The sequence below is a fragment of the Colletotrichum paranaense genome (assembly GCF_030867605.1).
Source record: "Colletotrichum paranaense strain IMI 384185 chromosome Unknown Scaffold_2.1, whole genome shotgun sequence".
NCBI classification, from domain to species: Eukaryota; Fungi; Ascomycota; class Sordariomycetes; order Glomerellales; family Glomerellaceae; genus Colletotrichum; species Colletotrichum paranaense.
This window is the reverse complement of record NW_026848960.1, coordinates 554,313-569,304: the sequence shown is the minus strand read 5'-3', so window position 1 is coordinate 569,304 and position 14,992 is coordinate 554,313. Positions and strand designations below refer to the sequence as shown.

General features: G+C 47.7%; 2 protein-coding genes across 2 annotated transcripts; one reads left to right on the top strand and one right to left on the bottom strand.

The window, feature by feature from the left end:
• Nucleotides 1-8,135: 8,135 nt before the first annotated feature.
• On the top strand, nucleotides 8,136-10,299 carry CPAR01_02060 (uncharacterized protein; the record flags this gene model as incomplete). The annotated part of the gene is made up of 4 exons (XM_060486348.1): nucleotides 8,136-8,489; nucleotides 9,053-9,364; nucleotides 9,443-9,772; nucleotides 9,994-10,299. 4 exons carry the CDS (start codon nucleotides 8,136-8,138, stop codon nucleotides 10,297-10,299), a joined length of 1,302 nt encoding a protein of 433 aa, XP_060353676.1.
• Nucleotides 10,300-13,288: 2,989 nt separating this feature from the next.
• Nucleotides 13,289-14,808, bottom strand: CPAR01_02059 (uncharacterized protein; the record flags this gene model as incomplete). Its single annotated transcript, XM_060486347.1, has 2 exons — nucleotides 13,289-14,242; nucleotides 14,323-14,808. 2 exons carry the CDS (start codon nucleotides 14,806-14,808, stop codon nucleotides 13,289-13,291), a joined length of 1,440 nt encoding a protein of 479 aa, XP_060353675.1.
• Nucleotides 14,809-14,992: the final 184 nt, after the last annotated feature.

Below are 14,992 nucleotides of genomic sequence, written 5' to 3'. Positions count from 1 at the left end.
TGAATGAGGAAACATATGTCGGGGCACATTTACCCAGCCTGCAAGTTCTTTTCTTCCTGAGACAAGCATAAGCGACAAAACACGATGGGACGCTTCTGAACACCTGGCTCACAAAGTAGACTTGTGTGAATACGCCCCAAGGTACGATTGTGTCTCAATCGATTTATATTGTGGGAAGCGGATGCTTTCTAGTACTTCAATCGCATGACTTGTTTGCTCATGCATGCACCGTAATGACAACATTGGATTTCATATAGGATATCACCAAGCAGAGCTCGGAGCTCTGTACCCAAACTGAAGCAGCTTCCTGAGCGACTCTGGCAATTCAAGTTAAGCATCAATACCAAAACCACCAGCCATCAATGCCGATCAGTACTAGGCAGTTTCATGGCCTACAAGACACAACCGATAGGCCAATGTAATGACACGGAATCATCGCTTCGTAGGGCAAGGTCAAGGTTTGATAGTGTTGGTATCCCTATTACAGGGTAATTGGTTCGAACTGTGGGTTGACGAAGAGATCAATTGAACTATATGAATTTCTGCGTAGGTGTAAAAAGGAGGTTCCAACCGTAGGTTGGGCAGGCCGCGATAATCGGAAGTAGGGGCCGTAATTGGCCCCTGCGCGGCCGGCCGTACGCCGAGGTCGACTTGGACTTCCAATCCGACAGATAGATAGTTGGCCGTCATATCATAAAGTCTGAAACATAAGATATTGAAGGCTTGAACAATTGAAGATTTCCAGATCGGTTGAAAGTGCAGTGACTTAGAACCCTTCAGGCGAGTTCAAGGGGGAAAGAACCGAAAAAACGAGCCGCGGGTGCACAGTACATTTGCGTCTACTATACGTACTACTGTCGCTTTCAATTGTCTGAATTAGATGCCACAAGACTGCAGAAAATCATCTCACCACCAAGGCTTGCTGAGCTTCATAAAAATGCTTTATTAATTTACTTGGCATAACAATGTGTAGGTGCTTCCTGAAACAAACTTGAGCTAGTTGAACTGTATCTGCCACTTGCGGGGGTCTTGCAGCGCAAGCGCTCATCATCCAAACAGATATCTGTTGGTCATCAGGGGAGTCTCATCTTACAAACTAAGCTAGTCAAAATGGCAAATGAAGGTTGGTTTGGCTTGCCAAATAATGATCTGACTTCGGTTCCGGAGCAGTCGGGATCAATAATGCATCCCCCTGATCTTCACCGGTGATCAAGCTCTTCATTCGTTGTCCACGACGGCCGACAACCAAGTTCAGGGATCAGACTTTAGGAATCCGGTGCCAATCCCTAAGTAGAACGTGGATCTGTGGGTGTCCCGAGGCTGTAACGTTTTTCAGACCAGTACGTACAACGTACTTTGAAGTCTCAAACACCTCAACATTTTCGCAGCATGAGGTACTACATAGATACTTTCATCGTGTCGCACAAACTTGACGAGGAGGCGTAATTACCTAGACGCCATGGAGGCTTCTACAACTCATCAATCATAAGGTCGACGACCCGGAATGCGGACGAATTATAAAGGAAAATTAAACCTCTCTCAATCACAGTCAATCTTCATGTTCGTAAGGCAGAAAGGCTTTTCGCGGCAAAATTGTTCCTTATCTTGAGGCAAAACTGTGAAGAAACACTATTCACCCAGTCCACATGATCGACTTGCAGAGATCCTTTCAGATATGCCTGGCCACAGCCCTCAACAAGAGCCCTACAATTGTACACTATATCTCCCTTTCGTTTGGCGATGCACCACGCTAACTCGGCACCCGATGATCCAGCCGTTGCGGAATATGGCCACCATGTACTTATGCACCCGCAGACACGGGTTCACAAGCGGACACTAGTGTCTAAATGGCAATGTGTCAGTGAGCTCCTAATCTCCCTGAATTTCATCGTGGACTAATCCTGTCACAGTGTGCATGCGGTCAGGCGGGAATGCCTCTCAGACTTGAAGCCTGCCAGTATTACGAGGCATTTCGGTGCCCGTACTGCCCCGTGAGCCGGGTCAGAGCGAGAGGCTGACAGCGCGTACAGATAGGCAGTTGCAAGAAGCTGAGTCCTAGCATGGCATCGCATTGAAAGTTTGTTGTCAAGTCACTCGCGCAGCTTATTATTCAATGCTTTCTTGACCATGAATCGCAGACAGATATTCGTGATTACAGTTGCTATGAGCGGCGCAACGATTTGTTGCGAGACACAGCTATACGTGTTACTGCCATAATTCAGCGAGATGGAGCACACCACGGGTATCAGGTACAATATCTACAATATCTACACAGTATCCAAGATGTTTAACAAAAGCACTCGAAGGCAACGCACAGGTAGAATTAGAAATGTTTCATTGAGATAGCCAGTGTGTCGGATATGTCACAGTCTAATCCGGCTGAATTGTGGTATAGTGGTCCCTTCCCGTGTCGTTCTGTCAACGCGAAATTCAAACCTCTTACTTCGTTTATATTCGATGACCAAGGTCCAATCGCAATGTATGTGCATGCGGGGTTTAGCTATATCCTTGCTCTTCATTGAATCCATTAGGTATAGGGCATCCACACTTTCCGTCTTTTCAACATACTTTACTGAGTCCCCGTCGCCCATGGTTAGAACAACATGGCTAGGTCTTTACTTTGGTCACTGGGCAGTATGCGCAGCGCAGCTTCCCGCAACTACAGTACTCGTGCGAAATGGAGTTTTTGCTTATTCCACAATCGCACTGGTGTCTTCTTAGAAATCGAGTCCAGGTCTCATCAGGAAAGTAGATGCATGGCTAGAAGATTACTCACACATGTCCAGAAGGCTTTGTACTTGCTTTTTGGCCCAAAGTAATGAATTCCACTTGAATCCCAATCCTCTGTAGTTACCATACTCTCTTGCTCGGACGCGATTCTCAACTCAGAGAACAAGCAAAGGCGGCTGGAAACTGAAGTTGGCATCTTGGATCTATCGGGTCCAAATTAGTGCATGTCCTCCTTGCAGCAATAAGGCGTTGCGTCAAAGGGGATTACGGTTCCGTTATGTTGACAGTTCTGGTCTTGATCGCCTTTGAAGCGGCATCAAATCAGTTGAATATGCTGCCGTGGATATAGTCGCCATTATTTTCAACTACTTACCCAAGCTGGTTTGTACGAACTTCATCTAGGATGGATAGACTCTACTGCTATGGTAGAAATATGATAACGCAAGAAATTGGGGCCAGACCCGACTCATAAGGCACGCGAAAGAATCACTCGGAATTTATAGCAGACTGGATGCACAGCATGTGAGTGAACCGCTTACCGAGCGGAATTGGACAAATACACGACTAGCTATATCTTAGCTCGTGTGTTCCTGACTGCGGGTGGCAGTGACTGGCCATGTGATACGATTTCGTTACCCTACTTGTCCGAAATCCGGAGCTCGAAGTCCGAATTGGAATTCTCTCAAAGAATGCAGGGCCGCCAAAATTGAAATGTACATGTTCTTTGCGATAACGTACAGGAATTAGGCGCAAGCGCGAAACATCGAGTACCTGGATGGGAAAACTGTATTAAAAAGTCGAAAAAGAGGATTCAATCTTGTCGTGTGCCTGTTTTTTGTGATGCAGGAAGCCGAAACACCCGTTACGTGTACTGCAAAATTGCCTGCTTTACTGTTTCCCAAAACCTTATGCCTGTCCTTAAACTCCGATCTCTCTTGTCACAGATGCGTACGTGCTAGGCATTTATTATTTATTATTATACAGGTGGTTTCGTAGAGAGATAACATCAAGGCTATGGAACTATTGTAGCCATTAGGAAGGTCTCCATTGGCTCACCATACCTCGTCTCCAAATTTGCAACACCGCACAGCCCATAGCTCGTGATACGAATGGGGAATCCAATACCCCAAAAAGATTGTTTTGAGGCACTCTCCCAAGCTGCTGCACAGTCATGATATTTCTATTTTGGCACGTACATCTAGCAGGCAGCAGTCTATCTATACTGAGATATGAGACATTTGCAAGCCTCGGTAGACTCCAATCCACTTTCGTACTTCTGCGGTCATTGGGCCTTGTAAATCAGAATGCGACACCGATCTTGCGACACTAAAATTATCACAGAAACATGATGCAAAAGTTCAAGGAAATGTGGAATCTTTATATGAGCTGAGATTAATAGCAAACACCTGCAGCTGCACGCTCAATGTCTGGTACCTAACAAGCACAGAAGCCAATCTCAATTACCAAAATGCTTTACTAGTCGTATGTACACACAAAAAGGAATATGGTTAGAGATTAGAATGCTCCAAGTCAGTCATGAGGACCAAAAGTTTCCTCATACTTTCCACATGTAAAGTCGTAGATTGTACTAGAGCATATAAGGTATTGATCCATGATGTATGGTAATTTGAAGACAATAGGACTCATTACAAGAATTCCAAGCTGAAGTATTGGACACAGTGGTGATCGATTATACCTCCAGTCTCTTTGATTAAAGACTCCTTAGTTTATAGGAAATAAGAATCGTTTCGTCTCGAGACAAAACGGAGTTACATCAGAACGCGTGGGCTGAAGACCAGGCACGGGTAAATGCTATCATGAGAAGGTGATAATAGGACTTAGAATGAGACACAGTAGGTTCTACACCGGTATTTATTACTAGGGACTGGGCCATGAATATCACAATTCTTGATACATGCTTCCCGCCCCCAGGAATACTCTTCTGTTTTCCCCAGGTAGACGTCAATCCATGTCCATAGGCCTCAGAAAAACCGCCATCAGAAGCATTCTGATCTCTCGCTCCACCTGTGCTATAGTTACTTCATGATTGGTAGCGCTCAAGAAGTATATTAGAGGCACTGAGAAAGACGGATAGGAGCCATGCAAGGATAATAGTATATGTACCTTTCAATTGAGGCATGTTCACCCTAAGATATGAACGACCCTAGGACTGACGAGCTTGCCCGTCCTGTGCTATCAACCTGGCAATGGACATATGGTCCACATGCAGTCAAGGATGTACTGCAAGCGCCATGACCTAGTGACGCTAGCCGCCGTGTGTCGTGTGCCAAGAATTCAGCATTGCATGTTGAGGCCAGCACGTAATTTACATTCAATAGTCTCCTTTAATTAGAAGATGTTTTATGCACTTTGCTAATAACACCCCACAGAGACGAATGCGGAATGTCCATGCTGGCTGTAATGTTGGTTTCTAGGGAATGTTTGGAGACTGCACACCATTCTACTCGCCTGATTTCAGAGCATTCCACAGAGACAAGATAAACTCCGCTAACAAACACCGGATGAGGAATTTGTACAATTTTCTACGTTAACGTGCAATTCTCTTCTTACCCACATATACAGTTTAGTCGCCTGTGTCTGTGGAAAGCACATATCACTGTAATAATAACAAACCGCTTCTAGACGCCAGTATCACAGATGCGGCCAGTAACGATCCGATATGTGACGCAAATGTAACCGGACATGACCCGACCAGATTTGCCGCCCAACCAAAATTCGGCGACCACGCGCATAGCCCCAATAGGGTCTCGCCGCTTCCGCAAGTTCCCATTCGTACATCGTCGCACCGAGAGTCGCAGATTCTGAGGGACAGCTGAGAGGGACTGGGATCGGATGAAAGCGTTCAAGTTGGCGTATTGAAGAGAAGGCTGATGCAGGCGGAGGCGCCGACACCGTCTCCGGTCCAGTCGGAAGGATTCCGTCAAAGGCCTATCGAAACTTACCTTAATGAGAACAACGCATCACACTATAAAAGGCAGACAGAAGGTAGAGGCCAAATGATATGATTCAAGACAAATTGCCGTTCAAGTAATGGATTATATTGCCCAGAAAGTAAGCAATCGAACCATGGCGTGGGGACACGATAGAGATGAGATCCAAGCTAACCCATTTGCTAGACCTTTGTGTAACACATCTTCGATCTGACGATGCGTTTGTTCTGTACATGACCCTGACAGCCTCCAATCGAAAGACGCTTACAGTTTAAAGCCCGATCAGCCGAGCAGTCAGTCTCATTTCCTGGGGAATTCCAGGCCCGTGGGCCGAAGCGAACCATTGTGCCAATCTGGACGTGCGTGAGTTTTCGAACAATTTCTTATGTGCTAAGAGCTGTCACCCGCTAGCCGTATTCGGCCTTCACGTACTTCATGGACGGATACTCAAGTTTTCACGCAGTCAATACCTTCTCGCCATCATTCTGCGTGGTTACGACTCTTGTACTCGCATATTGGATTGACCGAAGAGACTTCTACTTGACGAGAGTTACTTTCTTGGCTATGCGGGAGATATGACCACTCATGTCGGCTCTTAGCTAACAAGGGTATTTTGCTCATCCAACCGATAGCCATATCTCCACAGTCACAACTACCATGTTGGCGGCAGAGCAGCCTAGCGGCAAAAATCCGGGGATCCGGGCGACCGGAAATATGGATTCGAGAGCCGGAATAAGTGGATACATCTCCCGCATTGCTGATAGTAGAACTCGACCACAAACAACACGCATCAACATCCATTCTAAGAAATACGCATGTACATTGAAAAGAATCTGAAGATCACCAGTACTGGCCATGTATGGCTTTTACAAGGTCGAAAGGATGTTCCTTCTGAAGGTATTTGCGTTGCTCTGATGACTCTGGGTGCGGGGCAATGCGTCTTGGCTTGGTGGAAGTCAGCGGCACTCTGTGCTGCATGAACCACAAAGAGCTGTGTGAAAACTTGAGTATCACAGTATGGCTCTGGAGGCTGGACTCGGTGCAGTGTTAGGCGCTGAATGCGGGCGCTTAGTATTGTTGCCGTAAACTAATATTCTGATAGTGCCGGTGTGGCCAGGGGGGGCAGGCCATCCAGGTCGAATGTTGCGCATGTTGTGGCACGCCACGCTGTGCCTACTGCCCAGTTTCGAGACACCGTTCGAGGTGATTGGTACCAGTTAGACAATAGAGTGGGGTTTGCCTGACGCGCGCTTGTTTCTGTCACCTGATATAGTGCTTTCTTTTCGACTTACTTTTGTAAGTATGTCGTACCTGCCATTGGCAGGCTGCCAGTGGCTCGGATTAGCCAATACCTCGACAGTAGAGTTATTGCTATGTATTCGCGTAGTGCGAAATGCTCGCTCCGACAACACAATCAGCTACGGTACATGTACCATCAATTTCCTCAATCAATGTCAAGTCACAAGAGCACCCAGCTAACTTTCCGACATCCTACAACGTGCTAACTGAAATATGCTGGAATTATATTTGAGTATTTTCCCTGCAGTGTCGCTTGAGATCGAGCCCCAGCTGGTAGGCTAGGTTCTGTTCGATAATATATGAAGATACAAGCCAGGTAGCACCTTGCCGCATGCGCATTTCCTGATGAGAAGATTTAGAAGCGACTGGAAAAAAGTATCAAATGGGAGACAGAGAAAGAAGACCAATCACCGTCGTTGAAGAAATAGTAAGTGCCTAAAGCTGCACAACAGCATAAGCTTAAGGCCGATTACATGGTCTGGGTTTTTGATTTGCTGCCTTATCTGATCTTTGCGTTTCGATTGGATCCTGGCATCACGCCTGCGATTGTGGCTCATCTTGATCTAAGTGGTTCTACAGCTATCTGCTCCATTTTCGTCAAATCAGCAGCTAATATCCAACACCACTTCCAAACTTCTTGTTGTTCGCTGTGTCACCAAAGGAAAACCTATCGTCAGTCCTCATCGGCAATGAGTGCCCTTTTCGGCAGCTAGGTTCAACATAGAAAGATTAGGGCTGACTAGATCAGTCTTATTCACTAATAGACAGCCGGTGGACGTTGCAGAAGCACTGCTCGAGCCTAATGTTATATCTAAGGCAACGAGATAATTACTGCCCATCAGCGTGGAACCCCGAACCATGCAGCGAGTTTGAGTCGTGTGATTCGTGATTGGATATTCAAGCAATCTTCGAACCGGGCTTCAGGCATTAACATACCCTCAGTCCCAACATATTCCCTCCGTTTCCCCAACTCCTTCCATTTCATCTTACTTGCCCCAAATGGAGATATAATATCGCACTAATACTCTCCCTTTCTTCTGTACTCTAAATTATCACTCGAATATGAATCAAGAGATGTTTACCCATCGTTGTTAGTCCCTATCTACTGGTCTGCGACGGGTGCTATGCTCTGCGGCTTGGCATGCGCAAAATGATATGCAGCCTCTAACGTCGCAAGTGTTTCGACCACGAGCATTCAAGTGGGACCTTCCTTTTCGCAGTTATGAGTGGGAGGATTTCTCGTACATCGATACCCTGATTGATGAGTATGACGCTGTCGGCACGCCTCTGGATATCTTTCTCAACACTCCAGATCATTCGCCGCTCAATGGTTTTGAGACTCCGTTCTTCAGAGTTCTTTGTCCAGACAACATTCTCATAGCAATAAGAGGCGGCCGAGCTCCCGATAGTGCTGTCGCCTGGTTACATGACCGGAGCACCACCAAAGGCCCACGTGACTACAACGGCGTCAAATCTGCCAGAGACTTCCAAGAGATCTTGAAGTTGAAAGTAAGTTCATGCCGTCTTGAAGAGTTGTGTCTTCAAATCACAATGAAACATCTTGGTGCTAATGACGTTTTGCAGCGCTTCAATTTAGATGAACACCATGACGCTGAAATAAGATTGATGTTGGCAACCAGAATGAATACCTACCCCAAACACAGGTGGTGTGATTGACCTTTTTCTTTTCTTTTTAGACAAATCCCAAACCCCACTGGGTTAAGCTTAGGCGCCATGATTCTCAATGCATCAGAGCAACAAGCCTCTGATCTGCGTGAACTGATTATGAGACATTTTGAGGGTGATAGTCATATCAGAATGACGTTTGCTGTATTCTGACCATTTCATATCTCTTGCATAATCCATCCCAGTTTGGCTGACACATCCTTCACTGATAGCGCAGCTGGAGAGCTTTCATCCTCCAATTTCACATACACTACTTCACTTGGAAAATATTTCCATCGGAAAGGTTAGATGAACGGCATTTGCCTGGCGGCAGGTCCGTGAGAGAGACCATCAACGTCACTTTTCTTTCGCGGTTCCCGGATGTGGAGCTCAATGGACAATTGGAGTTTTTGTGCGAGGGTCAGACCTCACTCGTCGTGTCAGGATGGAACCATACCGTCTGGACTGGATGCTCCCTCACAGACACGTATTTCTATCCGGACCTAGAAGATCCCAATAATGACGAACTGCTCATACACTACATGGACTCTGAAGGTGCGCAATGGGACGCAATAGCGGCATCAGATGTTACAATCGGTCGCGTCATGATCACCGATCCGAGGGAGTATTTCCTTATGGTGCTCAGGATCCGAAGCAAAAAGTGCAGAGACGAATGGAGAAGCGTGTTACACAACATGAGACACCGTGTTGAGGAATACGTAAGTGTAGCTGGTCTGGCAAAGTACTGATGATTGCTGAACTCGGATTCCTGTACTGACCCATTGTCTTCCTCCTAGCTCGGAGATCCGCATATCCCCCAAGAACGGCCAAAAGCTACATTGGGCAATGCTGATGATCAGGCGGATGCGGTGGAGCAAAGCGAAAGATGGGCGAGGGGATCCAGCGATATTCTTTTCAAACTCATTGGGGCCTTATCGAAGACAATAACTTCTTGGGAAGCTTTCTCGCTCGGAGACGCAGTATCCCTGCAGTTCTCGTTTCCACCATCAGACGACAACCCAGTCGACCACATGCTCTATGATATTGGTGGCATGTTCGACGACTTAAGAAAGATACTGGTCGACCTTAAGCAGCTGGAGCTTCGCATCGAACGGTTCAAAAGCAACGTGAGTATTTTAATAGCGTCATAGAATCATGTCTTTGCGGTATCCATCTAACTAGTCATCTCTCCAGTTAACTCTGTACGTGGCCGTTGATGGAAGCAGGGCCATTGTTCTCCAACACTGGAATATCTCGATTGTGAGCAGAGCCTTGTTTCCCATTACGCCCTCGCAATCAACAGAGATTCTTCAATCGACATATTCACTAATATCTCCCCATTGCTTAGCTCCAGTTTGTTTCTCCATTGGCGCTCGCCGGTAGCATCATGCAGTCGGGCATTGTGTTTCAGCCAAGCTTATTATGCTTCACTGTTCTTGCAATTGGAATGGGGGCTATCACTTTAGGCATGAAGGCCATTATGACTTGGTACTCACAGCACTGTGTTACAGTGAGGGCTAGAGGGGCATTAGGCGAAAGGGAAGTGGCTGAAATCATGGCAGCCGAGCTGAGGAACCAGGGCGGTGGTAGTGCGAGCAATGCTTTTTCTGGAATGGTACTTCAGCACCCTGCAGCAAGCCGGCAATTTGTGTGACTTTCCTAAATAGTTAATTGATATTCCAAAGGTATTTTGTGAGTAATACATCTCAAATCACTCATGAGAAGCGTTTGAACACAGAGGATGTTTGCTCAGTCAAACCTAGATGTTCAGGCAAAAGGAAACGTACCGTTTGGCAATGCCGCAATTTCCTGCTGAATTTTATCTGTTTACTTTCTTCTTGACTGCACACTAGGTGCCGCAAGGACGCAATGTGTTGGGGTACAGGGTCACAGCGTTCCAACGAAGAGCTGAATGAGCGTTTTGATGCGCTACAATGTGGCATGGGAATACTTGTGCCAAGGTCAGATGTACGCAGTGGTGACTGGCCAGGAATATAACCTCACACAAAGAAGTACCTGACGATATGACTGTCGGTCATTCCGGATACCGCAGTACAGGATAAGCTGACCGTGTGCACAAAAGAGAGACAGATGTAATCTCCGCTTCGCCAGGTACAGTGAGAAAATGAAACGAACATCGACTTGTGTCCACGGAGACACCGCAACCGGTATTCGCACCGAAAATTAATGTAGAATGATAGCAATGCTGTCTTGTACTTCAAGGAGGAAACACGTGAATCAGTTGCCTGGGGCAACGAATTGACACGCCACACGACACATGACTTAGTCTTAGATACGTCGATTATAGACAGCCTGTGTGATGGGTACACGCTCAATATATCTGAGATAGTCGCCCATGACTTTGCTTAGTTAGGCAGAAACGTGTTTCTGCATACTGTGAGGAATTTCAATAGTCATATTGTTCTTTCACTTAAAGCATGCGTGAACTAGATTAGGTACTAAGGTAATGTGAATAGGGATTCCGAACATGCCTCGTCTATGCTATCGCTTCGAGCCTAGATTATGAACATCCTTTTATACTGATTCTTCGTTTCCGTGAACCTCCTGCGAATAGGAAAGCGTCACTTGCTGGCGGAGTTAAGTTAAGGAACACAAATTGCACATTGCATCCAGTTTAAAGGCAAACATGGCTTCTTATCCTTCCAGTCTTCAGTGCGATGTATAGAGTGGAGCGGTTTCGACGGGCACAGTGATCAAAATCGCCTCAGGGGTACCGGTAATCTAACTTATTGGGACTTTTCATAGGAATGGGCGTAACATTATTGCCGAAACGGCAAACATGGGTGAATTGGCGGTGGCCTCAATCTGCTTTCTCGTTGATAGGTAGCGAGTCAGAACTAACAAGCAGCAGGTAAATATCATACGTACTTGGATTGAGATGGATGCTTCAATCTTGAAATATCGGAGACGACAGTGTACTCTATAAACAGCCTGGCTAAACATTCAGCATCGGAGTGAGGGAGACGTTCTTCTGACTTCAAGGTATCTACATGTAGTGCGCCCCCCCCCCCTTGGAGGGGCTGTCAATCTGTCTGCAAGGGTACGTACATCGGTGGAGCTATGACATACACTAGCGCCAGTAATCCATGTGTTTGTTCCTCGCCCCTCCACAGGTTGATCAACGTCACCTTCATTGAGCATCGTGATAATCGTTGTCAACGGCAGCTTCTACATCTATTAAGCACTACGATTACCCTTTGAAAAAGTTACATGATTGGACTGTAGAGTCCGCGGAAACACTTGCGAAGATGCATCAGACGAAACAACACAGCACGATCCTACACTGCCGTGGCCGCTTGGAGTGGCTTCCCCCTGGAGCGTTTCCTTGGGATCCTGTTTGATGACCTAATAGCGAGGATGAATCACTTCATACCTACAACTGTCTCTAGAGATTGAATTATGAACATAACCTCTCGTCTGGTTTACTACTCTGCATTTAAGCATCATGCGCCGTTCCCTTTTTGGCTCTATCCTCCTCTGCATTTTCCCTTTTACTGCGTCGGGTCGTATCATGCCAAAGACGCATTGATCCGCTAGGCGCAGGGAGACACATACCCCCCTGACAATCACGATGGTCTCTCGTGGCCTAATGACGGATCATTTTCGATGCGTATCAAAGCCAAGTTTAGAGTGCCCTGTTGCGGCCGGCCGATTCCGGGCTCCCTTTGCTTCCTCCCCCCGATTTCTTCACACATCTTTTATTCTCTTCCACGTCCCATGTTCCGCCCCCTTTTCTCCCCTGAGCTTCCTCGTCTGTATCTAATTCCAATCTCCGGTCGAGGAGCTGACGGATATACGTATGATGCTCACCGCCGATAGCTTTCCACTGTGTTAGACGCACGAAATGCTGACATATGGTTCGCCCGCAGTGCATCTCTTAGCGAACAGCTCTACAGTCTACCACCACTTCAGATCTTCGACTACTTAATCGAGTATGACGGTTGCGTCGGAATGGTGCAGCCACCATCTTCTTGGTGGTGTGCTGATGTTTCCAGCCGAGCTGCCAACAGCGAACCACCGGCCCACCGAATGGGTCTCAAGAAAGCACAGAGTATACAAATGGCAATGCGTGAGTGGTCACCGTCATTCGTCCATGGAATCGTTGAAGTATCTTACGTTTACGGTTGTGGCAGTGTGCGTGTGGTGAATCTGGTATGCCTCTTCGAACGGAATCCTGTGAAGGTTGCGGGGCCCCACGATGTGCCTACTGTCCGGTGACAAAGATCTACGTTCGAGTTGAGCGTAACCCTCAATACTTGTAAAACATGGCGGCGTTCTGGTAGGGGTAGAGTCAATGGGCTTTGAAGAGTGTTAGGCAAAGAGAATCGCGGCATAGATTGTATGGGCCACTGGGCTTAACGTATCACTAGTATGTAAGGTAGTCGGGCTCTCGCACCCTCTAAAGTCTTCAAATTGATCCCGGCACCTATAGGGTTACTGAGGGCACAACTATTCCCCGCCGGACTTGTACAGTCATCTCCCGTATCTTCGGCATTTAGGCGTCACTGCACAGCCAGTAAAGTAGCGTTTGGCATCTTGAAGCTACCTAGGTGTGGTTATCTCCATCTTATGCAAGGTACCTTCTTGCCGTAACAAAGTACCCCAACCCAGATGCACGGCTTCTACTTTCTCCTAGCCACCCAACCTTGTGCAGTGTAAGCATTTTTCGTCAAGGCTTTCTCATTGAACCCATACACCGCCTCCCGGCCACGCACCTCCTCTCCCGCAAGAGTAACCTCTCCGCACTCATGCTTCATTTCCAAGAATTCAAACCCCATGCTCTTTGCCACTGCAACGACTTCGTCGAGCGAGAGTTGAACGAAAGGACCGGTTCCCCACATAAGAGGCCCGAAGTTGACCCAATAACCTCCGGGCTTCAAGACGGAATGGATCGTATCGAGGTAGCTCATGACATTCCGAGCCGTATCAATGAAGAAGTGCGTCACTACAGCGTCATACCGCCCAGCGTCCGACCTGAACGCCGAAGAGAAATCACCTTCAACAAGTAGCACGGCGCTGGCGTTTACCCGCCTATCAGGAAAGGACACCTCGCGAAACATGTCCGCAGTAGTCGCGTGATGCGACCAGCCCTCGACAAAAGGATGGAATCTTTGAGAAGCCGGGCGAGGGTGAGCCTCAAGGAAGCGATAAGCGAGATTCATAAACATCGACCATTCGTTGCTCGTGACCTCGAAGCCTCCGAGAGCGGAGATTTCATGACCCAGACGGCCAGCGCCGGCTCCCGGAAGCAGGACCTTAATGTCTCCTTGCTCGGAGCGATCTGGAAAAAGCATGTCCAGGGTACCGAGAATACAGGGGAAGGCATCATCTCGCTCGCCTTGGCCGGCAGTCGACCAATCCCTAACAAAATGTTTCAGGGCTTGGGATGTGCTTACTCTGTCAGCAGGCTGGCCAGCGTTGTCCTTGGCCTTGGCATGATCATCCAGCTCCTTGCGACTGATACCGTAAAACTCGAGCGCCGATTCGACAATCTCATCGCATAACGCCTGATTCACATCGAGAAGATTTTCTGCCGTCTCGAATTTCTTTGAATATCCAACGGCTTTTTCGAGAACCTACGGTGCGAACGGTAAGCGTGCTTTTTGTTGGCTTGAGGGGAAAGGATGTCTCAGGGGGCGGCATGATTGTTACTAACCACCTTCTGTGCCTTGGATACGTGCTTGTACAGCCCCTTCCACCGGTCAAGCTCAGACATCTGGCGGGCCTTGTATCGACTGAATCCAAATAAGGCCTCGAGGAGCCGATGGCGGGGGTGATTGGTGTCCCATTTACCGTGGGACTTGCTCAGTCGCTTCAGGAGATTCTTCTTCTCCTGCTCGTGCCGCGGACTCGGTTTGTCTGGGATGTCCTCTAAAGTGACCGTCACCTCGTGAATCTCGACAAAGGATTCTTCTGGCATCTGCATTGTTCGGTTAGTACGTGCTTGAGCCTGGTGGCAGACGACACCGTGACCGGGGGGGCTGGCCCTTACCGCCGCCAAGACTTCTTGCGCGTTCAACTCATTGTCCAGAACAACTCCATTGTCCGCGTAATTCCGGACGCTGTCTGCCTCGGCGGCTACAGAAAGAACGCCATAGGCGAGACTGAAGGCAGCCCATGAGGCAGCGTGAGACAACCTCATTGAAGCAGGCAACGCTCACCGAGTGGCGTCAAGGCTAGTCAGGGGTGGGGCTGGATGCGATTCGCCAGAACCGACAATGGCGTGCAGAGAAACGCCTCGAACGCTTCGATTTCGGATCTGAACCGACGGGGGGGAAACTCAATCGTCGCTTGATAGTTGTTTAGTGAGAAGGATGTGGACATCC